This window comes from Branchiostoma floridae, chromosome 3 (genome assembly GCF_000003815.2).
Source record: "Branchiostoma floridae strain S238N-H82 chromosome 3, Bfl_VNyyK, whole genome shotgun sequence".
Classification (NCBI taxonomy): Eukaryota; Metazoa; Chordata; class Leptocardii; order Amphioxiformes; family Branchiostomatidae; genus Branchiostoma; species Branchiostoma floridae.
Genome location: NC_049981.1, coordinates 19,760,501 through 19,787,410, shown reverse-complemented (window position 1 = coordinate 19,787,410; position 26,910 = coordinate 19,760,501). Strand labels below are relative to the sequence as shown.

General features: G+C 39.1%; 2 protein-coding genes across 12 annotated transcripts in view; both read right to left on the bottom strand.

The window, feature by feature from the left end:
- The window catches only part of LOC118411581 (protocadherin-15-like), a 143,491-nt gene that overhangs the window by 18,470 nt on the left and 98,111 nt on the right, over positions 1-26,910 (bottom strand). For 9 of the 11 annotated variants that reach the window (XR_004830691.1, XM_035813990.1, XM_035813988.1 and 6 more), the window contains 15 exons: positions 7,983-8,077; positions 7,240-7,413; positions 6,919-6,936; positions 6,411-6,479; positions 5,822-5,988; positions 5,336-5,407; positions 4,685-4,876; positions 4,298-4,417; positions 3,622-3,771; positions 3,288-3,399; positions 2,616-2,728; positions 2,190-2,371; positions 1,144-1,288; positions 758-907; positions 223-422 (listed from right to left, as the gene is read on the bottom strand). Coding sequence is in view for 10 of the 11 variants with exons in the window: in XM_035813990.1 (XP_035669883.1) it covers positions 223-422; positions 758-907; positions 1,144-1,288; positions 2,190-2,371; positions 2,616-2,728; positions 3,288-3,399; positions 3,622-3,771; positions 4,298-4,417; positions 4,685-4,876; positions 5,336-5,407; positions 5,822-5,988; positions 6,411-6,479; positions 6,919-6,936; positions 7,240-7,413; positions 7,983-8,064 (1,946 nt within the window). In the remaining variant the exon portion in view is untranslated. The remainder of the gene's footprint in view (positions 1-222; positions 423-757; positions 908-1,143; positions 1,289-2,189; positions 2,372-2,615; positions 2,729-3,287; positions 3,400-3,621; positions 3,772-4,297; positions 4,418-4,684; positions 4,877-5,335; positions 5,408-5,821; positions 5,989-6,410; positions 6,480-6,918; positions 6,937-7,239; positions 7,414-7,982; positions 8,078-26,910) is intronic. The other 2 variants (XM_035813994.1, XM_035813995.1) reach the window with 2 other exon arrangements.
- On the bottom strand, positions 22,531-25,480 carry LOC118411731 (haloacid dehalogenase-like hydrolase domain-containing protein 2). Its single transcript, XM_035814213.1, has 5 exons — positions 25,464-25,480; positions 24,846-24,965; positions 23,905-24,038; positions 23,521-23,605; positions 22,531-23,079 (listed from the first exon to the last, which is right to left on the bottom strand). Exons 1-5 carry the CDS (start codon positions 25,478-25,480, stop codon positions 22,821-22,823), a joined length of 615 nt encoding a protein of 204 aa, XP_035670106.1. The 3' UTR covers positions 22,531-22,820.

Genomic DNA, 26,910 nt, shown 5'->3' with positions numbered 1-26,910 from the left:
AAAATTTGGGAGGTATGTAATGTACCTTTTCAAAAACAGTCAATTGATTGATGAAAATTGTTGTAACTGTTTGCATACGTGACTGATGAACCTCTTCAACAATGCTACCACTCCATTTTCTCCCTACTGTGACATTAAATCATTGCAAATGTAAATGCATTTGCAGCATACCATATGATACATTGTAGAGAAGGTAAATAAAATACAATGTGAGCTCCATACTTGCGTTCATCCTCTGGAGCCCCATCTGCAGCCATTACAGTGAGGGTGTACACCTCCCCCGTCAGGAGACTCTCGTCTTCCAGAGTAACAGTTCCGTTCCGCTCCTGCACAGCAAACTTGTTCTCTCCATTGTTGGTAACATGGAGGATGCTGAAGGTAACTTCCCCGTACGCACCACCATCACCATCCGTCACATTCAGCTTTATGTGGAAAACATATGTTATTAGTTTCAGACTAATTGATGGTGTCATAGTCATCCAATATTTTACAATAGATATATACACAGATTTCTTTAGATGATTTGCTAGAAAAATATTTGTTAGAAATGAAACATAGCCATTACACTGGGTCAGCCAAGGCACCTCTCCCTGGTAATAGCTGACCCATAAAACACAGATGAACATACAACCTAGATACAAAACCTACAATTTCTCTTTACTCCTAAAGATTCAAGGCAATAACATAGTAGTGAAATGAAAACAACAAACAGACACCACAGCAAAGTGAATGGTTAATAAGCACACTGTTTTATCACCTCATAAACCACATGCCCGGCTAGAGCGTCATCCTTAAGTCTGGTGATGTAGGGACCAGGGGGGTGGAACTGTGGGGTGAAGTCGTTCCTGTCTACCACTGTCACTACAACTGTGGTCATGTTGGTCAACTCACCATCACTGGCCATCACCTAGACACAGATATGAGTCAGATATTAATCAACAATTTACTGATCAACATTTAAGATGGATTTATGAGGACTACACTTATCAAAAAGTGGATCAAACCTTGCTTGCAGCTTGTATTTACTGTACAAACTAGCTTGTTACATGCAAAGGCAATTTACCAGTTAAGCAAAACAAACAGATATGCCATGTCACGTGAAAAAAGCAAGCAAATAAACCAAATCAAGTTAGATGTACTCACAGATAACTCATATGTATCCTGTTCCTCCCTGTCCAGACTCTGAGTGATGATTAAGTACTGCACGTCTCCCACCGGTCTGAGGCGGAACTTGTCAGTATAGTTCAATAAAGAGTACATCACTTCTGTTCCATCCAGGTCCATGGCCCTGCAATTATACATGGGAAACTTTCAGCTACCTCAACAGAACTTAACTATGAATGAATGGTTTATTAGCACCAAAAACAAGTGCGCATATACATGTACATATCATTGCAGCCATACAAGGCTGAATTGGTGTATGATACACAATACGTTTGATATAAACATCAATAAGACTCGTTTAGCAATGACATAATGAAAGGAAGTGTGCTCTTTTTAAATCTGGATGACCTGCATCTAAACTATGTGTAGCTGTCCTTTGTTTGTAGTTCTTCGTAGCCATGGACACTTCCCCGTTTCGGAGGTAACCAGCCAGAGAATAGTGGGGACTTCGACACAGACAATGCAAACTTCAAACAAAGACTGCGGCGTCTCAGGTACAGGGAAGTAAGTGACAGCTGTTCTAGGGCTCTGTCGTAGCCAACATAGTGTCTACCTAGAATTATTCTGCACACCCTCTTTTGTACAGCTTCAATACACTTTGACTGAAACTAGAAAGACAAACTTTGCAGGTGTGAGTGGACTAACAAGCAGGGCAGTTTCTAGTTTTTGTTGTTAAATCTGTCATTTTACAAAAATATAAAAATATGTTTTCATCAATCTCATGTCATGAAGTTCAGACTTTTTGGATGGCAAAGTTTTTGTCTGTCCCAACAAGCAAATATCTGTCCCAAACATAGAGGAACAGTTCCTGCAGACTTGACTTGGCCTCAAATGGCAGTCAGTTTAGAGTCTTGCACTTCAGTCCAATCAACTGTAATCTCTCAACAACTCTTAACAGCCCTCAGCTGCAAGGGAGGGTAGCTGACCAATACAACACTACACAAATCAGTACCAAGGACAGATGTAACAGCAACCAAGGAGAGCATCTACTACATTTTCCAGTGTCATTCCAGATGTAATGTTACCTAATCTCTAGTGGTTCAGCCCCATCCTCCCTGGTCACCACAGTGGTACCAGCCACACTGTTCTCTCCCACAAACCCCACGTACTCCCGCTCATCAAACTCTGGGGTGTGGTCATTCAGGTCCAGTACTGTGATCAGGAGGTTGGCATATGCTGGCTTGGGGTCATTTCTGTCCTGCTCTGCCTGTGATGGAAAAATAGCATAACATCATGTGAAATACTTAAAAATGATCATGAAAGTTTCTTTGTTGATAAGTTGGAAGTTTCCTCTGTAGCTTTTGGGCATAATAAAGCTAAAACAGCAGGCACCCACACTTAAACATTTATCAAAGGGTATCAAAATTTTGCTTCAACAATTGATAATGATTACGTTATTGGGCTTTCAAAAATTATTTCTGTGTACAATTACAAATGCTGTTCATAGTTACCTTGACAACTATGCTGAATGTCTGGTAGTCTTCTCTGTTTACTGCTCTCTGCAGAATGATGTCACCCGTTCTGTTGTCTATGGAGAGATACTCTCTGTACACAGAAGGAGACCCTGAAATCAAAAAAGGAATGAAAACAAGCAAAAATATAAGTTCCTCTGAACCACATATGTTATTGTTTACCTTGTAGTGCCTAGCACACAAGTCAGCAAGTTTCCTTGCTGTTTCATATGCAGGGTACATTTTGACAGAGAGGGGTTGCTAGCCTTTTCTGTTTGACGTGCTTGTTGCACCTCCTTGAAGATGGGACTCTCATTTTACATTCCTTCTGAAATATGGGTACAAGATGCCAAACCCATGACTTAAACCGGGTTACCAACTTATTGGAACAAAGAACTCAACTGCAAGGATGTTACCAGTTGAGCTACAGAGATATCCCTTAAATCACAAATAGATGGCAGTAGTATAGTTATCATACGGCATCCCCCTAAAAATCTAAAGGGACTCTCATAGAATGCATAGGAGGAATATCTCCATTGCAATAACTGACAGTACAGCAAAGAGCAATGTCATCAGCCCCACATTTTTGAAAGAATACAAAACCTTTAAGATGGAAGTTATATCAGGCCATGAGATTTCTAACCACCAGATTGAATCATGATTCTAGCTCACCTGAAAAGAAACTGTAGACAATGTTTGGCCTTTCCTCCACAGGCTGGATGTTCTTGTCCTGGTCTACTGCAGCAATGTTGTTGGGGCTGACTGGGATGGGGTTTAGGAAATTCTGAAAGGAAAGCTCCTACCAATGAATATATGAAATGGGGAAGAAAACAGTAGAGAACAGGCACATGACTTACATGTATAGAAAGCACGAGTTTTAGTCTCAGCAGGCAAACCAATTTTTGCCCTCTTTTCAGTGAAAGCAGGCTAAAATTAGGCTAAGAGGATTCATAGAAGAATCAACTTTATGTGGCGGCTTTGTTTACGAAGATTAAAAAGCCTTTACCGGTTCACTTTTCTCTGTAACATTAGCCATGTATGTGACAGGGTCACAACAAGGCTCAAACAATGGTCCCAGGTCGTCTCCGTCAGTGATGTTCACTGTCACAATGGTGTGAGCTGTGTTCTTGCTTGGATCCTGTTCATCTGATGTGTCCTACACAGAAAAAGAACAGAAACTTTCTGTCCACATGTAGAAGGCTATAATGTTGGATGCCTAGCGGAAAAGAGACATGGAGAAGACCAGTGGAAGGTTTCCTCCAAGACAAGGCACCAAGAGTGACAGCATGCTGGACCAGATGAAGAGACATCTTAGAGCCTCAAGCACCACTTGGCATGGATGAGGACTAAACTGAACTTGTGCAAAGGATATTTATTGTGTTTTCCACAGTTCAAATCCCAGTGGATGCCTTGCCTCTAACAGCAATTAAGTGTTACTTTCAAGAAAGGGGACTGTATAAATTACTATAAAGGATAAAGGTCTGGACATAAGGCCATGGCGCTCACTTACATCACTGCGCTTGTCTGTAGAGCTATACTTGCAACACCAAACTTAATGTATCACTAGCAGTACATAGCACCTTACTTCTTCATAAAAACAGTGGAAAACTAGTTAAACTAAAGCTAAACTGGACCTAGAAATAATACAGGTGCAGAAGTTATCAGAATTCATAGAATCTTACCCAGGCCTCCACTTTCAAACGATATTGTCTGGGTGGTGCCATACTGTCATAATCCAATTGTCTGGAAACCACAATTGCCCCAGTCTTTGGCAGTGGAATGGTGAAGAACTCATCTGCTACCTGGGAAAACAGAACACGCAAAAATGTTAACGTTACATACTGAAAATTCTCTAACTCCAATGTATAATCTAGGTGTAATTTTGAATTACACATAAAAGATTTTCAGTTATTTCTTTCACAAGTCTACATGACCCACAAGAAAATAACATATACAGAATATACATTTAATAGAAAATTCATCAAAAATGATGAGTCTACACAAGGTACATATACCATGGAAAAAACTTCTATGCTCCCTTAACAATGTTAAGTTATAAGGACACTTACAGGATCATCTTCATTCTCAACAATCTTGAACTTGATCTCGTTGGTGCCATCCAAGTCTGTTACAGAGAAGCCATCTAGGATGGTGATCCCCACTGGAGTCAGCTCATTGACTTCCACAAAGTACGAGTCAGGGTGGAACTGGGGAGCGTTGTCATTCAGATCTGTCACCACCACTGTCACCGGGTGTTCAATCTGGAATCATAACACCACAGCATTTGATCTCTTGTCTATATATTCAACAACAACACACTATTCAGCACAATGAACAGCAATATTGTATTAATACATATAATGCTTATAATCCAAACCCACTATGTTCTTACTTCAGGTAATATATGACTTAACTCGTTATTACTTTTCTTTGATGATGATAACTAAACACCAACACAAATTCTGTCTACTAGGTCTCACGGTTTATGACCTGGGATTGTGCCTTTGTCTGAGAGAGCAGAAGTTCATTCATTGGAACAGCCTGTCCACATTTCATGCCTTCATATTGCCCATTCAAATATAATTTTTCCTGACACAAGACTTTCCTGCCATTACAATTCATTCCCCACTGAAACTCCACAAATGTTGTTGAAAATACATCCTCCCTGTGCAGTACCCAAGAAGTTCAGATTTTGCTTCAGGATAATGACGGAAACCTACCGTTCCCCATGTGTTGCTGACACAGACAACTGTGACCCTCAGTGAGGTGATGCCATTGTTACCAGCTGTGCCCTGAGGACAGAAAGTTTCACATATATCATCATTAACTAGTTACTTTGGATTGGGGTCTTTAATGTCAACAATTATCACAAATAAACTTGAATAAGGAAGTAACAAAAGAAGTAATGACAAATAAAACACAGTACATACAAACTTGACACTGTTATAGAAATATTCTAACATTCTAAGTATAAATCTGGCCCTTGTAGTTCTATTTGAGTTGATTAAGCGTGTATCTATTTATCTATTATCAATAATGCAAATATGAATGTTTAGTGTTTTTGTTTGTTTGAAAATTGGTCTCTATTATGGTATTTTTGGTGTTAACAGTGATTATTGCAATATCTCAACATCAATTCAGCAGTAGTGATATTAAGTTGTATTCTTGATAATACATCACTACAAAAAATATATCATAGCTCATACGTCTCTGTCCAATGTGTTGTTTCCTGTAACGTTCAGGTACAATGTCTGGTTTGTTGGGTCCAGGATGACCCAGTGAGAGTCTGGTGTGTCCTTCAGTGACAGTGTTATGGTGGCATTTTCTCCTGATGTCTCACCAACAATGTCCATGTAAGGGACTAGTATAGTGCCTGAAACAGTTCATAACAACTTCAGGACATGAACACCCACTACTACAAATTTCATCAATGATCAAGATTTAGTTGATTAGGTACTTGTATAGGGGACCTCATATCATAGATAACGAGGAGCCTCTTAAAAATTAGGGACTAGATATGGATGGCCCAAAGTAAACAACAGCACAATTTTTAGCACATTGGACAGTTTTTGGTCCTCTTGACTTTTTACATAATATCGATCATTATGAAAAAAAAACCACCCCCAAACTTAAGTTTTGCATACACACGTTCACTTTGGTAAATAATCACATACCTTTTGATGCAAATTTATAGGTGGGCTTATGAAGAATGAATCAAGTTATCTCTTTGTGTAATAATTTATCTGGAGACTGAATTCAATGTGCAAAGGAATTATGAAGGTATGATATACTTGCCATTTGGACTGTTCTCATCCACATAAGCAAATGTAGTCGGGCCAGCTTGGCTATTCCTGAGTGCACAGTCTGGAAAGAGCCAGTCAGAGGAAATATAACATACTCAGTGATATGCAGAAAAAAGAACCAATCAGAGGAGCTTGGGCAGTAGGAACAAGGTATCAGTAAATTACTGAAGTCATGGCAATGTCAAAGATGTGCTTGGGGGAAGGTCTGCAAATGGATAAATGAAAAGCTGGCTTTAGTTAGTTTGCTGTACAATGTTGGATTTAGTTGATTTTGATGGTGATTTAAGTAAAGGCAGAGACATGTACATAAATATTGACCGATGAGCAATGTATTTGTTAAAGCTTGGAGACAATGAATATCAATCCATGGCGACACAAAATGCATCGCCTTGCATGTTTGCATGGGGAAGTTATGCAACATTGGAAAATTTGTCCAGAAATTTCAGGAAATTCACCAAGTAAAGAAAGAAGAAGAGTTGTTTTGGAGGCACAACTCTTACCTAGAGCAAGCTCACTCACTAAAAGAGGAAGAGAAAAGATGTGAGAACATACAAAATTTACTATAGATTACGCAAAATTGATTCAAAAAGATCACTTAGAATTTGTAACTCTTCAAATATCTCTATAATTCTAAAAGTGCAAATGACACTTGCCCCTTGAGACTACTGTACATTCAACAAAAAGTTTCCCATACATGGCCTTCACAAATTTTCAATTCAAGTGATCAATACAAGGTGATAACACACACAACACAACAAACATACACAGATGAAAACATAAACTTCTTGGCAAAGGTAACAGCAAGAGGACATATCTATTACCCTTGTCAGTGGTATCTATGTCATTCTGTCTTCCCCCTCTTATTCTCCAGAACCTGGACCTGTGGTGCCTTTCTTTGTGTCTAGTGGGCTGGTTTTTATGCCTTATCCTATGAAGAGCCTTGTAGTAGGAGGAATAGACAGGAAAGCGAGAAAGGTGATTGGAGACAGATTCAGCTGAAAGAGTAGAAGATATGAAAGAAGAATTAGGAAGCAAGAAAGAGGAAGAGACAAGGTCGTAGACAAGACAGGAATCCTTCACCAGAATGCAAGTGTTTGCTGGTGTCTATATGTATGTTCCCAAAGAGAGATTGTATACAATGACCTTTTACTCTGATGCAATGTTGACCAAAGAAAATGAAAGAGAATCATCAGCTACATGTATGTATTAGAGGTTTGGTTACCACACTATATACCACATACCGGGTAAGCATTATGTTCTTAAGAGCTTGGTTGCTCTTGTCACGTGGAATGGTTTGGTTTGGCAGCTTTGGCTTGAAAATAGGCTCACTGTCCTTTTGGTACTTTTGTATTTTGAAATCATTTTATGAAGAGTATCATTTGAACAGTGAAGTATTGTAGTGATTGGTTCGAAAGAAAGGATAAATGGAAATCTGTCATTCAATCTTCTTCAAATGTTGAGATATAGTTCTTCACTTGAAAATAATTCTAACTCTACTTTATCCAACATTCAAAATTACATGTTACAGGAAAGGAAGACATTAAGACAATTAAGGTGACCTCACCTTGCTGAGCAGCAGTTGGAAGTACAAAGGAAACAACTCCTACGACAAGCAGTATCCAGCATAATCTAACTTCTGCCTCCATGATTGAAGCAAGTCTGTAAAGGCAAGAAAATTTGATTGTACAAGTATGTGACACGCCTATAGTTTTATTGTTTTATTTGAGTTTTCACAATGTTAAAGGAAGGGCAAAACAGGTGTAGAGGTACCACTTAGGCACCTGCTACCCGCTATCCCTTTTTGTAATTAGTTCCCTTCCCTTCTCTCTATTCCCGTCCCCTCGTGCTTCATTCAGTCAATCATAAACTGGCTCCGCACATACATGTACTCCCCCATCCTATGTTCTGACGCCCCTAACCCTAACCCAAACATAGGTGCATTGGAACATAGCAACTGTCATCCCCATATAAACTTTACCACAGACACAGTCATTAACACTTAACTCCGTTTGATTAGTAGTCTTGACACAGAAAGTTTTATACAGGCTTTCACTTTTATCAAGCTTATCATTAAACATAGAGTACAATTTAATGAAAATTTATGGTACATTTTCATGGCATACTCAGCCAACACTTCAAAATAAATGACTCAGAAAGTGTCATTCTGGACTGAAGTTCACAGAACAATCGAGAAGCCTGCACTCAACAGACTCCTGTTAGCCATACTAATCAGGTGATTTTCTGGGTTAGGAGACCGTGTCTGAGGAATGAGTCATGCTGGGTGGTTGTGCAGACAGGATTAGTACCAATCTGTTGCAGGCAGACCTGTAATTTGCCTATAGTCTCAGGAAAATTGGCCTCCATGCATGGAACTGAGTGTGCCAACAGAGGGAGAACAGTACAGCTGCATGTGCAATGGTGAATAGATATCTAAATTTTTTGTTTACAATGTAACGTAAATTAGCCATAATACAAAGAGTTGTGTCCATTTGTGACAGGATTTTTCTGAACAGTTGAGCAATTCTATTCCACTTTGGTTTGGTTTGGTTTGGTTTGATACAGATCTTCTAGTGACTGATGTCACTATTCTTCCTAGAGTACAGGTGATTTGTAGAGAATCACCAATTCTAGACGGAAGGACTTGCACCCTCGCACACCGCACCATTGCACATGTGGGGGTTCTTTAACGTGCGCAGGGTGTGGCTCTCCCAAAACACGGGACCTCCATTTAACATCCTATACTAGGAACGACCCTAGCTGAAGCTAGGTACTCATTTTCACCTGAGTAAAGTGAGGAAAGCCGTGTAAGTGTCTTTCCCAAGGGCACAAGATTGGTGACACGGCAGGGTTTGAACTCGAGACCTCTCGGTCCCAAGCCAAACACGCTGCTGCTGCACCACGCGATCCCAGTTAATGGAAAATTGATGGATGCCAGCCTATCCTATAACTTATAAGCCAAAGCAAATAAAACATAATATTCCATACAATGTGATAATTTGAACAATAACTATTTTGTATGATGCGTAATTTTGGAATTGTGGCTCATACTGCATGATATATTGGATTCAATTGTTATCAATATCTCCCATCTACAAAGGCTGGAAAATGATCTCTCATCACAAAATTCTGAACATGTCTGTTCCAATTTGTTTCAATAAGAATAAAACTACATGCATCAGCGATGTTTCAGTGTAGGCATCAACGGAGAACCAATTAACAGAGGAACTGTAATTGAGTAACACAGATGGTCACTTGGGTCCATTTGGACACAGAAGCCATTTCTCATCCTTTATCAAGCTAATTGGTAAATTAACCCCCCTGATAGTAGAAATGCATATTTGGCACAAGTGACAGATATTGTTGTTCAGTTTTAGAGAGCTCATGAGTCATATTAATATGTCATAAGTGTACTCAGACTTTTAGATAAAGCTGGTTGTCCCATGTATGAGGGAGCTTATGGTGTCAAACGTCCACCTGTAAAGAACCCAACACACTTATTGATATGGGTGGGGCTTATGCAGTGTGCTGGGGAAAATACACAAGATGCTATAGTAGCAAACCACAGCTTTTGAATAAGTGCTTTGAGGTCTTTAATGCTTTACCATACTAAATTTCTTTTTCAGAGCCCTAATTTCCAAAATATCATAAAATGAAAAATGCCATCACTTGGTTTAACATATAGTAGGTAAGGATTATGGGATATGTAGCAAATTAACCTCCTGACCACATAAAATCACAACTTAGATGGATTTATTGATTTTGTCATCCTGTGGCCAAACATGATACATGTGACACACAAGGCACATGCTGACCCAGTTCACAGGAAGGAACATGACTTGTCCATTAATGATATGGGCAATTTCATCACTTAACCATACAGTACACTGTCACCTGGTGAAGGATAGGGAACACAAAACCTTGTGCCCAGAAAATTGGGGAACTGGGTTTGAGTGTTTATAGTCTGCATGTCTGTTTTTGGGGGGAACAAAATGTACCTTGTTCCATGCATGGATGCATTCTCAGCTGAGGTTTGGCAGATGTGAACAATGCGACCATCAATACTGTCTGTTAATGAATCAATGGCATTCATTGCATTAATATCCTATTCGGGATGTTCTCACAAATCTGGACATAATGTTTTATTATTCTTTTGTGTGTGGACTTTACCACAACAAAGGCTCATGCTTCAACAGTTTTGTTGATGAGCCGATCACAGCACATCAACAACTGGCATCAGCACTTCCTACTCCCTGATGTATTTCCTCATCATCTATGATGATTTCCTCATGCCAGAAATATATTACATTTATCCACCCTACAAATAAATTTCAGCCAAAACACTCAAGGGAGACCTTTAAAGTAATCTCCAAGCAGATCTTATAGTTTGTTTGTTTTTATTTTTTTTTTTTCATTTTTTTTTTTTTCCGTTAACCGACTGTTTTTTTTTTTAAATTAAAAACAACAACAACAACAGTACAGATCTTATAGTTTCAATGGCAAAGGTCCAGTGTTGCTGGCCTAGGAGTGTGCATTGGCAACCAATGAACATTTATGCCACTATAGGATCTGTTTGTTTACTTATACCTTTAGAGAGGTAGATTTAATCATACTCTTTTAACATAAATATCAAATTTTATTGCACTGAAACTTTTTGTATGACCACCTTAGCTACATCACAATATGTAAGTAAGTAAAGGCACTCGTCGGTCTCGCAGGACCATGAGTAGTACTACATATAATTTCTACACAATGTACTTATTGTTTGTTTTTGCATATACGTTTTGACCTTTTGTGTTCTGATGCAAGTCTCTGCTTTTCTTCCCCCCGTTTTAGTCCCTCTTTGACTCCCTGTTTCCAACCAGTTCTGTTTGCTGCAAGTGTCTCCCAACTGTCAATGTTCATGTCGAGGGCTTTCAAGTCCCGTTTGATAACATCCTTAAAGCGTAGGTGGGGACGACCACGGGTTCTTGTCCCAGTAGCCAGTTCACTGTACAATAAGTCCTTTGGGATCCTCCCATCTGGCATGCGGCACACATGACCAAGCCAGCGAAGTCTTCGCTGCGTCAGCAGCGTGAACATACTAGGAATATTAGCACGTGTAAGTACATCTACATTGGTGACATAATCACTCCACTTGATATGAAGAATTCTACGCAAGCAACGCATGTGAAATGTGTTAAGTTTCCTTTCCTGACTTGTGTATAGGGACCATGTTTCGCTGCCATAGAGCAGAACACTGAGCACACACGCCCTATAAACAGCAATCTTTGTGTGTATTGTAAGTTTCTGATTTCCCAGACTCTCTTTTGTAGTCTGGCAAAAGTAGTTGCTGCTCGTCTATTTTTACAATTTATTTCAGCTTCCAGGGAAAGGTTGTCTGTCACAGTGGACCCTAGGTAAGTAAACTTGGGAACCACTTCCAACTCATAATTGTTGATGGTGACTGCTGGGGGGTGGTCGACTCCCTGGCTTTGGAGGGCATCCGATCTTGACAAGTATTTTGAATAGGCCATCTCTGCTGACGAGATCAAAAGCTTTTGTTAGATCTATAAAAGCAATATAAAGAGGTTGTCTCTGTTCTCTGCATTTTTCTTGTAACTGTCGTAGGGAGAATATCATATCAATGGTGGAACGCTCCAACCTGAAGCCGCATTGGGACTCCGGATACACTCTGTCAGCAAGTCGCTGCAGCCGACCTAGGACCACCCGTGCAAAGATTTTCCCCACAATACTGAGTAAGGAAATTCCGCGATAATTATTACAATCGCTTCTATCTCCTTTATTTTTGTATAATGTGACAATGTTTGAGTCTTTCATGTCCTGTGGTATCTCTCCCTCCTCCCAGCATTTACACAGTATATCATGCAGTTCAGGCAGCAGTACACCTTTAGCACTCTTGATGACCTCAGGAGGTATTCCGTCCATACCAGGTGCTTTACCTGAGCGCAGGCTGTCGATGGCTTTGCTCATCTCCTCCAATGTTGGTACTGCATCCAGTTCCCACAAAACGGACAGAGTCTCGATGCTGTCCAGTGCTGTCTCATTTATGGCATTTTCCCTTGCATACAGCTCTGAATAATGTTCTAGCCACCGTTCCATCTGCTTCCCTCTGTCAGTAATTGTTTCACCGGACAGAGACTTAAGAGGTGCGGAGCTATTTTGGGTTGGTCCAATGGCTTTCTTTATCCCCTCGTACATACCGCGGATGTTGCCTGTTTCCGCTGAAGACTGAATGCTTTTGCAAAGATCAAGCCAGAATTTGTTTGCACACTGTCGAGCCATGCGCTGGACTTTGCGCCTGGCAGTTCTCAGGGCCTGCAAGGTTAGCTGACTGGGTGCGCGCTTATGCTCTAGAAGTGCTGTACGCTTTTCTTCAATGACCACATTTAGTTCACTTGCGTACTCCTCAAACCAATCTTGGGTCTTTCCCTGCTTATCACAATATGTATAGTAGATAGAAATTATCAAACACATAACAACACAGGACCATCCTTTGTTCTTTCACTTAGAAACAAACCAATACAACCAAAACACAGAGTAACGATGTTAATGCAGCTGTAGTTGCAGGCATTTGACATGCAGTGCATTTTCTTTGATACAGAGATGTAGTTAGTAGTTATTTTCACTCCGCGTACCGTAGGTACGCTTCGAGTGAAAATATTGTTTTCATACGGTTTCTTCTTTCTTTCTTTCTTTCTTTCTCCTGTCGCGACCTTTAAAGTGATTCCTCTCCGTCGTTCCTGGACCAAATGGCCTGAAATTTGGCACAAGGGTACAGTGGGCCAATACCCAGACCCGTTTTTCTCATTTTTTTGATAGATACCTTTACAATGATTTTAGGAATGTTTTAAGGTCATTTTCTGGCCCGGCTGTATATTCATGTCTCCCGTGCCCAGGTATTACGTCCAGATGACTTGAAAGTTGGTATGATACTGCGTGAGATACTTATTAAAAGGACCCCGGTATTATTTTTGGCCAAACGTCACTTCAAAATCATTTAAAAGCCAATTTGGCGGGGTACCTACGCATATTTTCACCGAGCTCGCGTTTCGCGCGTGTAACCATATATGGTCACGTTTGCACGTACGTCCGTTGCACCATATATGGTTATGGACGTTTCCGCGCGTGACGTAAGCTGTTTACCTGCAGCTGTGCATTGTGGCTAATTGAATTTAGAAGGGAACCAATATGCGCCCGACACTTAGTGGAAGCGATGACCTGATTGGTCAGCTCGGGTACAGCCAATGAGGAAGGGTTTTTCAACTTAGCGGCTGGGAGTACATATATGTCGCCGGGAAGAAGTCCGTTAAAAGTAAGTGAAAAATTGTACTGTTTATCTTAAAATTGGCAACAATACACAAACGCAGCAACAAATTTGGGTAACTTGTCGTCGTTATTGTGTAGTTTTTGTTTGATTTACCCACGATTAGAGTGTCTGGATAAGCGATACCGTAGCGTCAGAATGCCGCGGTAAGTGGGAGCGCATGCATGGAATATTGTTGCGCTTTGCAGTGACTGATGAGACAGTACTAGTATTGTATCATCAAGCTTTATTGACACGACAAAAAGTACAGTCAATTTTGTATGGCCAACTTTAAACTGCAACGAAAAAAGAAAGAATACAGAGTATATCTTACAATTCTACTAATTAAACATTATGATATGATTCTACTAATTATCGGTGAAAAGTGTACAGTAGTTCTCTTCCATAGTAACGTTATATGATAGTACAGATTTTCAAGGGCAAATCTACTAGTACAAACGTTACACTATGTTGTGAATTGTCCATTCAGGTTGGTTGTACAAGAATATATGTAATCAGGTGTGGCTTTTTTTCTAATCAACAAACAAAAAGGATCTTCCTTTTACTCTGGGCGGCAGTACATGAAATTACACAAAGGAAATACTAATTATTGTATTCTATTCTATTTTCTACTGGAGGAAGAGGATACACCACCAGGACTGTTGTGCAGACAGGTGGGGTTGTGCCTTGATAGAGGGTGTCAATTTGACAGTGCTAAATTCATTATTGGTCGGGTGCTCGAACTCAACTAATTCCACAAAGTCTGGCCTGTCAGAGAACGCAATAGTCAACTGGCTACAAAGGTGGCATCAACAGACACCAAGGAGAGGATAGCAAAGTCACGTACAAGAAGTGTTACTGTGACAGAAACACCAGCTTTATGTATGATTAGGCTATTTGGGACAATATTGTAACTATTAAACTAAGTGACAATTAGAGATATTATTATACCAACCATGAGTTCAAACATTGTATTTCATGACAGACATGAATAAGTTTTTATGACTTTTCAGACACCACGTCATGGTATATGCTGTGTAATTTAGTAATGCACTGTACTACAGTTAACCAGAATAATTAGATAATCATAAACTGATTAGTTTATGTGGAAAATAAATGGGACGTCAAGTTTATAACAGACGTATAATGACTGCAATTGCTGCATCCTTTTTTCAGACAAAAAGCATGCAAAAAATTTAGATATGCAAAACAGACTCCGTGCAAACAGACAGTCGCTAATTAGCTTTGTTCATCAATATAATGTATTAGCTGATTAACTCTAAGTATAAAAACAGAATGCGATCCTTTTTGTCTGAATACAATGTGCATACATTTATATGTATTTGTAATGATAATGTAATTGCAGTGCAGCCATGATATCCAATTGGATTTTTTTTTTAAATTGCACTTCGCTAAAAACGGCTAATAAGCATATCTTGGTAAAGAGTTAAAAGTGTAGTACAGTTTGTTTGGAGAGGTCTGCTTGTATGAAGATTAGTTATGCTTGTGACAACCTTGAATAAGTGCAGTAATTGCCCTTGCCTTGTGTAAATAAGCAGGAAACTTTAATCATAACCACGCTATTGTCTGCTGTGGGTACGTAATACCAACGTTTAGGGTCGCATAACGTGTTGCATCTGTAGAAAATTTCCGTTTGTGACATAATTTTCTTTTCTTGAAGTAAAACGGTGCTTGCTTTGTTAATGTGTGAAACATTAGCATGCTGTGTGCGTGTTGTAATAAAGAAATAAAAGTTTGATTACCGTACAGTACTCACATTGGATTTTTCAAGTTCAATTTTGGAAAAGTCCATTTTTGCATAAAGGGGAGAGCGGAGTGAAAATAGCTGAATTTGCTCCTAAGCAAATACCGGCCTTTCTAGTTGTACTAGCATTCAGTAGAAAATTCCTTTTTGTCCCCATGATGCATTGTTTGGAACCCCATGATTTTAATTTTCATTGTTAAATCTGCCACTTTAAGTTTACAAAAAAGAGAATGCACGCGACAGCGNCACTGGCTACAAAGGTGGCATCAACAGACACCAAGGAGAGGATAGCAAAGTCACCTACAAGAAGTGTTACTGTGACAGAAACACCAGCTTTATGTATGATTAGGCTATTTGGGACAATATTGTAACTATTAAACTAAGTGACAATTAGAGATATTATTATACCAACCATGAGTTCAAACATTGTATTTCATGACAGACATGAATAAGTTTTTATGACTTTTCAGACACCACGTCATAGTATATGCTGTGTAATTTAGTAATGCACTGTACTACAAACAGTTAATCAGAATAATTAGATAATCATAAACTGATTAGGTTATGTGGAAAATAAATGGGACGTTAAGTTTATAACAGACGTATAATAACTGCAATTGCTGCATCCTTTTTTCAGACAAAAAGCATGCAAAACATTTAGATATGCAAAACAGACTCCGTGCAAACATGCAGTCGCTAATTAGCTTTGTTCATCAATATAATGTATTAGCTGATTAACTCTAAGTATAAAAACAGAATGCGATCCTTTTTGTCTGAATACAATGTGCATAAATTTATGTGTATTTGTAATGGTAATGTAATTGCAGTGCAGCCATGATATCCAATTGGATTTTTTTTTAAATTGCACTTCGCAAGAAACGGCTAATAAGCATATCTTGGTAAAGAGTTAAAAGTGTAGTACAGTTTGTTTGGAGAGGTCTGCTTGTATGAAGATTAGTTATGCTTGTGACAACCTTAAATAAGTGCAGTAATTGCCCTTGCCTTGTGTAAATAAGCAGGAAAACTTTAATCATAACCACGCTATTGTCTGCTGTGGGTACGTAATACCAACGTTTAGGGTCGCATAACGTGTTGCATCTGTAGAAAATTTCCGTTTGTGACATAATTTTTTTTTCTTGAAGTAAAACGGTGCTTGCTTTGTTAATGTGTGAAACATTAGCATGCTGTGTGCGTGTTGTAATAAAGAAATAAAAGTTTGATTACCGTACAGTACTCACATTGGATTTTTCAAGTTCAATTTTGGAAAAGTCCATTTTTGCATAAAGGGGAGAGCGGAGTGAAAATAGCTGAATTTGCTCCTAAGCAAATACCGGCCTTTCTAGTTTAAAATAAAATTTTAAAAATTTAGAAAAAAAAATTAACGTCAGTCCTGTGTAGACTTTGTGTCCTTTGGAATTTAACTTTTGTTTTACAGTGTCTGTCGACTTTCCTAAGAATGTGTACCAGGTTTTTCAAAAAAGGTAAAAGGCAGTGGAAGGAGAGAGGTTGGCTCCACCTTCCATAATTGTGCTCTAGATAGACACAGTGGATTGAACTACATGTATGGGACTACCTTCACCTTCACCATCACCGGTAATGTGATCATGAGCAGCTACACTGATGCGCAGCTCAGAAGAAAATTGGATGCGCAGAAAAGAACTTTGCAACATGAGAATGTCAAAGATATAACCGTATATGTATATGAGAAGTCAATACTGCAGGCCTGATTTGAAATAGGACTTGACCATGGCAGAGGGGGGCCACATTGATACATGGCTGTATGTTTTTATCATTTAGCTTTAGGAAGCCATTCTTCATGTTGTTAGGTTGGCTGTGAACGACGTGCGGAAAATTATCACAATATTAACATGATGACTGTACTGATTTGAACTACATGATACTTTTGTCTCCACTCTCCTCTTCTCTCCTCTTCGTAATTGCGAAGAGGAGAGAAGAGACTCGGAGCTATATTACGGCTGGATACCAGGCTAGCAAGAAGATGTACCAATTGAAAGCTCAATAAGGAGGAAACCAGGGCATGTTATCGACATAGACATTCATGTTCATTCATGCTCCATGTTCAACAGAGACAGCTTTAATCCCTGCGACAATCATACCTGGGTGTGAATGAGAAGCAAGCACAATACCTCTGCGCCTCCATTCAATTTCACAGTCGCCTTGGTCACTTGTCAGAAGGGAATTTCATCGGGACTATCATTTAGCATATATTCAATTTTCCAGCAGTGGCAAGGCGGAATGTTCAATAAATACATTCATGACACTCAACAGTGGGTCACCTCGGGACACGATGAGATCACAGCCGTTTTTTGATTGATCGTACTTTTTATTTGATCTAAATTTCCTTATCCATCAGGTATTTTTATGTATGCTGATTATTGATCTGGTGTGGGAAAATCTAAAGTTACCTCCATCAGACAAGTTTTACCTGCACCACTTATTTCCTTTTTTTTAAACCCTTACCAGGAAACAGTGTTTAAAGATGTTACCTGAAAGCACAATTTGAAATCTTGTACAAAAAAAGGATGACACTATGAAGAATGCAAGGGATTTCTTGGTGAAAAATGCTCCTATAGTTCTACTACGGAATAGTGCTTATGGCTGACCATGGCCTCTCAACCCTCTTAGGGCCATGGTTGGGAGTTCCATGTAAGCCCCTGTCACATATGGCCAACTAAATATCCATTACACCTTCTCCACACCATGGTTAGGAGTTTAAGGTAGTCCATAGGTTGGGAGTTCACCAAAGTATAAATTTGGAAAAATCTAAGTTCAATAAAGTCATCTTCTACTTGGATACAATCGAAGTAGCAAACTGGAATAGGGATGAATAGGATAGACCCAACCCAGCGCCAACCTTGGTTATAGGGAGTTGTTGGGAACAAGTCATGGGAAGGTTCTGAATGCACACAGGGGCTTTAGGTACAGGTAGACATCAGAAATACCTACAATACACAACTCTAGTTTTACCTGCATATATGCATGTATTACAGAATGTATTTCTATCCCCAGATAAAGATTCCTGGATTTTAACACTAACTCATGGTCGTCCTGAAGGGCATAAAAGTTAATAATAGTCGATACAGCCAATACATACCACGGCTGAGTCTGATTGAAATGGCAAGGTACTATAACTGCAAGCCTGATGAAACTGCAGGGAATGGGGACTTAAAAGGCTTTCTAAGAATTCGCTACGAAATCCCTAGGTTTAAGCGGATTTTGCGGGGAGGGTTTTACTTTACAGCATCCCGTAAGTAGGGGCATGATAAGCATTTCAATTACTTGGAGGAAACACTATCTATTTTTCATGTTCGGTAAAGGGATTTCCTACAATGCATTAAAGGAAAAGCATGGCTTGTGTTTTATAGTCAAACACAGTCTCAACAACCACTTGAGGAAAAATGGTTGGGGAGGAGAAGTGTTTACCCCAGACAAATTGGTACGTTGGCTTGGAAAAAAAATTACATTTTTGAAACACACACACATTAGCTCCTAGGAAACATATCTATAAGAGATGCCTACCTTTTATAAACTCCATTATTGTTATGTTGATTGATGTTGTATAGACAACTTACATAGAATAATTTATGCACTGCATACTGTCTTAACCAAGAGGTCAAGAGAGACTTTGACAAGAGAAAAGAAATAAAGAATATAAAAAAAATAACAATTTTACAGTACTGTTGTTGGCCCCCCTAATCAATGTGAGTTTTAGACAGTTTAGCCAAGAGTCTTGTAAATCACGTCATCGTAAAGTTAGGAAAGTCATTTTAAGTGCCTTTCCAAAGGTTACATCACGGCATGTAAGAATATTAAACAATTGGTTCTATAGGTTCTGAGCCAAAGCTGTAACCATTTCACCAGACCGACGCCATACAAAATCAAAATGCAATCACAGAAACATGATTAGTTTTTCAAGAAGACAATTTAAAAGAGATTGCTCAAGTCTGGAGTCTGGAGAAAGATGCACTCCAATCAGGCCCACAGGATGTACATGTGTATGTATTTTAATCACAATTTGCTTGTTGATTCTACTTTTAGGTTCCAGGATTAATTGGGTAACAGGTACTGTCAATACATCTTATTTTGGGGAAACTCAATTTTGCGGTAAGAGGTTAATACTTAAGGAGGTTTTCGCATATATTTTGAGTTTGTGGTAGGAACAATTCTGTAGTACAATCATGTAATTTATTGGAGACAACTATTTGTGGTGTCACAAATTTGGGTTGGATAGAGTAACACGAAAATTAAACCGCTGCAAACATTTTAAGATTTACAGTAGTCTGTGTGACACAAATCTTTGCTGTGCAGGGCTGTTACAGACCCCTGCTTGGAGGGCCGTTATAGGGCACTCTTTAATCAGGCTGGGAAACAGGTAGGATTCCAGACATCTTCCAGATAAAAGGGCACAAGTTACAAGTAATGATTGGATACACAGGCACAAGGTAATTAACTGGAGGCACACACCACGGTGGTCAAAAAGGCCCTCAAAAATCCTCACTCGCAAATCATGCATATGGATGAGGAAATCAATGTCAATCATCCATTTCACTACTGGCAACAATAGCTGATTGGTTTACGCCGTTGTAGGCGGGGATTACGTTTGTTTTGGTCGCTCCAAGTGGAGCTATTTTTTGACGCGAACTTGCTCCTTTGATATGCGCGTCTTTTCTCCGCCCCCATTGTTCTCCACTTACCAAGTTAACAATACCTGAGCTTTTCTGTCGGTCATTCTCACGCTGGAGCTCGGCATTGAAACCACCGTTTTAATTCTTTCTGAACTAAATATTTGTCTATATATCATATTCACCCAACATGCTAAAACTAAACCTTAGGTGAGCAAAGATCGAAGGAGTTACCGTCACTCCCACAGTGTGCGTCACTCCCGGGTCACGCTTGGGACGGAGCAGTGGCCATCGTTTACAGACACAACCCGGACAATTATCCTTGCCTTTTTTTACACACACACGCAATTGCAACCTACGTGTTTTGATAAACGTGTTCTCTCAAATAACAAACTCCTTATATTCTCGTCATTCTGTAAATGAACTAGGTCCATACCAGCGCTTGACGTGGCGAATGTATCGATATCGGTAGTACGCTGGGCATTATATGGTAAACTTTAAACTGGCGTCCTTTGCCCCGAAATTTTCTTTGTTTAAATTATACCTTATACTATAGAATGGATTTGAAGTAGTAATAAAACGCATGGTAATACGGACGAAAGCATAGCAACCGCAAAACCATGGAAATTCACCCAACTTACCGTGACCTTCATTGCCGGGCGCAGCTGCAAGATTCAGCGGGGGCGGCGTAGAGCCCGCCCGACCGACCGTAATATAAACACAACCCCGGCCTTTCCTACGGAAGTCTAATATTCTCTCTCTCTCACTCCACACGCGCGCGCACACACACACACACACACACACACACAACTGAACGACAGAACACCAGTTTAGTTTCTTGGTGAAGTGAAATCTATATTTTGAACATTTGCACGGAAGCTTACCGCACACGGGAGAACGTAATGCACACTGACCTCTCGACAAAGTGCGTCTTCAAATAAAGATTCACGAACCGGCGTGTTTAGTCCTGTCCTACAAAATAACTAAAAAATGAAGAAAAAAACTTCGTTCTCCGCTATTTGTAGAAACAATTTCATATTGCCGTGAATTTTGTAACAGAATCTGCAGTTCGCAATTCACTAGGCTTCGTAACATTACACCCAAGCGTTTGATGTGCTATCGGCTTGCATACGCTAGACGAAAAAAACTCAACTTTTGGCGCCCTTGGTAGAAAAATGAAAACGGTTCAATACTACAAAGAAACTATCAAAGAAGCACAGTAGTAGATCAAACTTTTGTGAAGTAGGGCGGGTCAGATATGTAGTGTTGTTACCTGACAGCGGAACCGGATGAAACCGGTTTTCTCTTTTGTTTACAAAAGACGCCATTTTACTATTTGGGACCTCGTTCAAAATTTCTAAAATAATCTTAACTAAGGGAGAAAGTGCAGCTGCGAAAGTGCACCAAAGATCTTGTAGAATTATTGGTAGCTTAAATCTTGCAGACACAACAAACTGTACAAATAATTTGCTACAGCCGATTCTCTCTCAAATTTCGCGCCCGGGACGACAACAATGGGGCCACGCCAGCTCATTTCCATATCACTGCCGTCCCAGGTAAGTTGTTTTTGTAAGAACGTACGGAGGCGAGAAAAAACCGCTCTGATGTTCGCCGACAACCTAATTATAAGTCTAGAGCATAGACATTCTTCCACGTGAAAATCTGAACAAAACGTACAATTCGTATTTTGAGCCATATCTACCGATAGTTTACACTTAAGCTGACCAAAAAAACTTCATCGTGAAGAAAAAACTATCGCCGCCATCTTGGAGAAAAATCAATCGATTCTCTTCCATCGCTGTGGAACTATGGGACAAAACGTAATGAAAATGTGACAAAATTAGCTAAAATGTCGTAGACACTTAAAACTGCATAAGGTGGAATATTCTTAGAGGTCCTAAAGTCTAAAGCATAGGTCAAAGCTTTGCTAGGTGCGTAAAATAGAGCATTAAATTCAAAGTTCAAAGTTCAGTGACCTAAAACGACCTCCAATACGCACATGGAACAGCGGGCGATTTGAAGCGTTTTGCACATGGTCATCCCAAATAATTGAGATATTTTTAAGGCGAACTAATGTAATTTTCGTGTGCATATATTTTTTTCCTGATGTGATAATCATATCGTGCGTTATGTTGGATGAAATTTGTGTTGTTTTTTTCACACCGCCACGGCTCGCGCGGGCCGGCTTGTGGGCGGAGCACTCTGGCCTGGCAACGCGGATAATACCCTAGCAACGTGACCACCGTGCACTAGCTAGTGAAGCATAACAAGCCTGGGAAAGATTTCAGTGTATTGAAAAAGGTAATGGCATATATATATATATATATATATATATATATATATATATATATATATATATATATATATATATATATATATATATATAGTAGCCCTTGCTCCGTAGTTACCCAAGAAGGTTATGTTTTCTGTGCCATTTGTTTGTGGGCAGGTTTCTTTGTCTATGTTTTCTTTGTCAGTTTGAGGACAACATGACTTTGGATTTTATGATACATATATTTGCTAAGTGAGTTGGTATCATATATACAAGTGTGATCATTACAAGTTCACATCCTTGAGCTCCTTAACTTGAAGCACATACTACTTGGTAAAACATGAGAGGGACCTTGTTGCATATCACTTTTGGGACCACGTCCTTGTTCATATACAACATAGTTGCTCAAGGCAGTAGTACTAGTTGACTTTATTACAATCTGATGAAGTCAGCATACTTACATCACCAATCATCAGTGCATCCTCTGGAGCACAACCTAAAGTTTTCACTGCCTCTCTGAAAAATGTTGTCTCTGGTTTCCCCACGACTGTCGCTGTGACATCAGTAGCGTACTCCAACCCAGTAACAAACGGCCCAGGTCCTAAAGACAAGCCGTCACTCTTCTTGTAGTATCTGGCCTTGTGGATAGCTATAAGTGGGGCTCCCTCTAGCAGGAGCCTGAGGTATTACAAAGAACCTGTCAGAGTTGTTCTGAGAAGTTTGAGTCACTAAACTTAGGTTTACAGTTAACCTGTACAACCATCAACAAAAACATATATGCCAAATAGCAGTTACTCAAGCAACTGAATGTGATTTTGGAAAATCTGCTTTTTGTTTATTTATTACCTGGATGTCTAAACTTCATCAATGTGACAAAACACATAATTACACCCGTATACCAAATAATAATGTATAACTCATGCTAGTGTGCTGATCAAAGCCATATTCTATTCATTTATCTATTTTTTGCATGACAGTCTATAATCATCTGCCACTTTACACTGTAAGTCAGACAGCCTGAAACTGATATGCAAACAAGTTAGTACCGAAATAACACATTAAAGAAATTTGCTCCACTTCTTTGAACATGTACAAATGGATCAAGTCAACTCTCCATACCTGAAAGCATAATTGAGAGGTCTGTAGTTAAACTTGTCTGGTGCCAATCCAATTACTACAGCATTGGGATTGGTAGTATCAATACCTGGATGAAACAACAATAAAAATTCTGTAGTTAAAACATGGCAGAAAGCGCAACATTTGCAAGTAAATACAGCATATTTCACTCCCCATGCAAACATTGACTGTTCCATATCGACCTTTTGCAGAAATAAACCATCCTTAAATTTTACTTCTATTAATACATGCACATGGACTAGCCCAACACCATCCCACTCCAACTTTGAATTTTTCAAATGGACTCTTCCAATACCCCCAAGCTACAAAAAATAGACAAGTTCACAAGAATATAGAGCTATATGTCATAATGACTTGCTATCTAACCTTCAAAGTCTGGTAGTGCTGAATCCTGTAGAAACAACATGGGTCGCACCTTCAGATCTTCTACTAAGTTTCTTGCCGCAGTTAAAGAAGTGAAGACCTCCTCTGGTTGGATATCAAACCCCAGCTTCTGCAATCTCAAATTCAATAACAATTCCATTGCATTTAACAAGGTTGACTTGACATAATTGTACTTAGCAATGATATCTAAAACAGAGTTAAGGGGCATCATAAAATTTCTGCAACTTATGATCTATTGCTAATTCTTGAAGCTAGAGTATTGTGTTTGTAGGTCTCAATAACATCATAACATGCATAATTAGCATCACACGAGGAGTAGACTGCTCCAATTTTCCAATTGTTTCGGAAATTACATTTCAACTTTCAACTTTTCAACTTTCAGATGTTAATAAGTTTGACATTTGCACTGGGTGGTGATATGCTATGATCAAAGAAGTTGAGAAAGGAATCATTAAGACAGTCAAGATTAATTGTATAGTAACTTTTGAAAGGTTTACTACATTTGATACCTATCATCAGGGACAGTGACAGTTCAAACAACAGTTGTACTGTAAATAATTGACCTCTTTGCATCAACCTTGTCTTAATGCATTGTCTTACTTTTGTTTCCTATTGGACCATCTACAATTTGTTTCAAGCTCCTTTACATATTTATTCAATTACTAAGGGTGCTGACCGTGCTGTTCAACAGATCTTGCTCAATGTCACTGACAAAAGTGGATGCTACCTGAAATGCCTGACTGTCTCCAAAATCATATCTTGTTGCTCCTCCTAATCAATTAGTAACTCCTAATCAATTAGAGAACTTTAGAGGGAAGATAATGATTTTAAATGGTACATGTAGCTATCACTTGTTGCAATCTACATAACATGTTTGCACTTATCTTTAGGATAATAATATGGGCACCTGTTAAAATACACACCTGTCCACCAGCATCTGCTTGGACTCCTTTGTTGTGTTGGTGACAAACTTGACCTTCAGAGGACACTGCCTGAGTCTGTGGTAGAAAACAATACATTTACAAGCCTGATAAGCCTGATGCCTAAATAAAATAACTAGAGTTCGGCGACCTCATACCTCCATGAAAATTTAGAGCTTTTGTAAATTTCATGCAAATGACTACCATTTACATAATGTATGTATGGGCGATGTTCATTATTGACTAACGTGCACATGTCACAATTATGAAATTCCCAATATTAGTCATTATGTGGATTTGCTATTTCTGTATATATTATGCAAATCAGTTCCTCATTTGCATATTTGGTATCTGCTTATCTCTCACCTATCATAAATTACATGTGTTACATTTACTTCAATTCAGCTATTGAAAACAATGGAATTGTACAATTTCCTCATTAATTATGCAAATTAAGTCTTCATTTGCTTAAAATGTATATCATTATAAACATCTTTGCCTAAGCTACCTGAATGCCAAAAATGATGGCAATCCATCATTCCTTTCTATAGTTATCCTCTTTGGAGTGTCTTGACAAAAACACCCCTGCAGTTCCACAATTAAATGTTAGGGGGCTGAAACTTGCCCCGCTTTGCCATGACGTTGAAAGCTATCTACCACCCAAATATCAAAACCATATCATGTCCGGTACAAGAGATACATTAAAAAACTGCTATGATAGAATAAGCTCATTAATTATGCAAATGTAATATAATTTTGCATAATTTGTATTTCATCTTGTATAACATTGTCTGAGGTACCTACATACCAAAAATCATGAAAATCCATTGTTTCCTTCTTGAGTTATCCACTTCAGAAGTTTCTAACAAAAAAGCCCCTGCTATCCCAAAACCAGACGCTAGGGGGCCCAAACTTATGTCACTTATTCCTGAGCACAAGAGCTATCTAACACCCAAAAATTGGGACCATATCTTGTTCAGAACACGAGATAGCAAAACCGGAAGTGGCGCTGCAGTACCAAGGGAAGCCGCTAGGGGGCCCAAAATCTAATCACTTCTAGCTTTCGTCACACCCCACCAACACACCAAATATGACACCAATCCATCAAGCCGTTTTTGAGTTATCTTGTTGACAGGCAGACAGACACACACACACACACAAACGCAGGGTAAACTAGAGTTCGGCGACCTCATACCTCCATGAAAATTTAGAGCTTTCATAAATTTCAAGAAATTGACTAACACATGAACATAATTTATGCATGGTGTTGTTCATCATTGACTAACGTACACATGTCACAATTATAAAATTCCAATTATTGATCATACAGCGGTTTTGCAATTTTTACATAAATTATGCAAATAAGTTCCTCATTACCATATTTGGTATCTGCTTATATTCTACCTATCATAATTAACATGTGTTACATTTATTGAAGTCCAGTTATTGAAAAAAATGGAATCATACAATTTCCTCATTAATTATGCAAATTAAGCTCTCATTTGCATAACATGTATATCATTATGAACATCTTTGCCTAAGGTACCCGCATGCCTAATATGATGCCAATCCGTCAATCCTTTCTGCAGTTATCCTCATTGGAACGTCTTGACAAAAACGCCCCTGCAGTTCCCAAATTAAATGTTAGGGGGCTGAAACTTGCCCCACTTTGTCATGACACTAAAAGCTATCTACCACTTAAATGTCAAGACCATATCACGTCAGGGACAAGAGATACATAGAAAAAACTGCTATGATAGAATATTCTCATTAATTATGCAAATGTAATATGATTTTGCATAATTAGTATTTCATTTTGTACAACATTGTCTGAGGTACCTACATACCAAAAATCATGAAAATCCGCTGTTCCTTTCTTGAGTTATCGTCTTCAGAAGTTTTTGACAAAAATGCCCCTGCTATCCCAAAACTAGACGCTAAGGGGCCCAAACTTATGTCACTTATTTCTGAGCGCAAGAGCTATGTAACACATAAAAATTGGGACCATAGCTTGTTCAGAACACGAGATGGCAAAGCCATGCCGAGCCTGACCTATAGCACTAATGCG

What these genes read in the sequence shown, in the direction of transcription:
- LOC118411731 (XM_035814213.1), bottom strand. An exon ending in AGCACTACCAGACTTTGAAG is followed by an intron (nt 23,606 to 23,904) that starts GTTAGATAGCAA and finishes TGTTTCATCCAG; the next exon opens with GTATTGATACTACCAATCCC. An exon ending in CCTCTCAATTATGCTTTCAG is followed by an intron (nt 23,080 to 23,520) that starts GTATGGAGAGTT and finishes GTAATACCTCAG; the next exon opens with GCTCCTGCTAGAGGGAGCCC.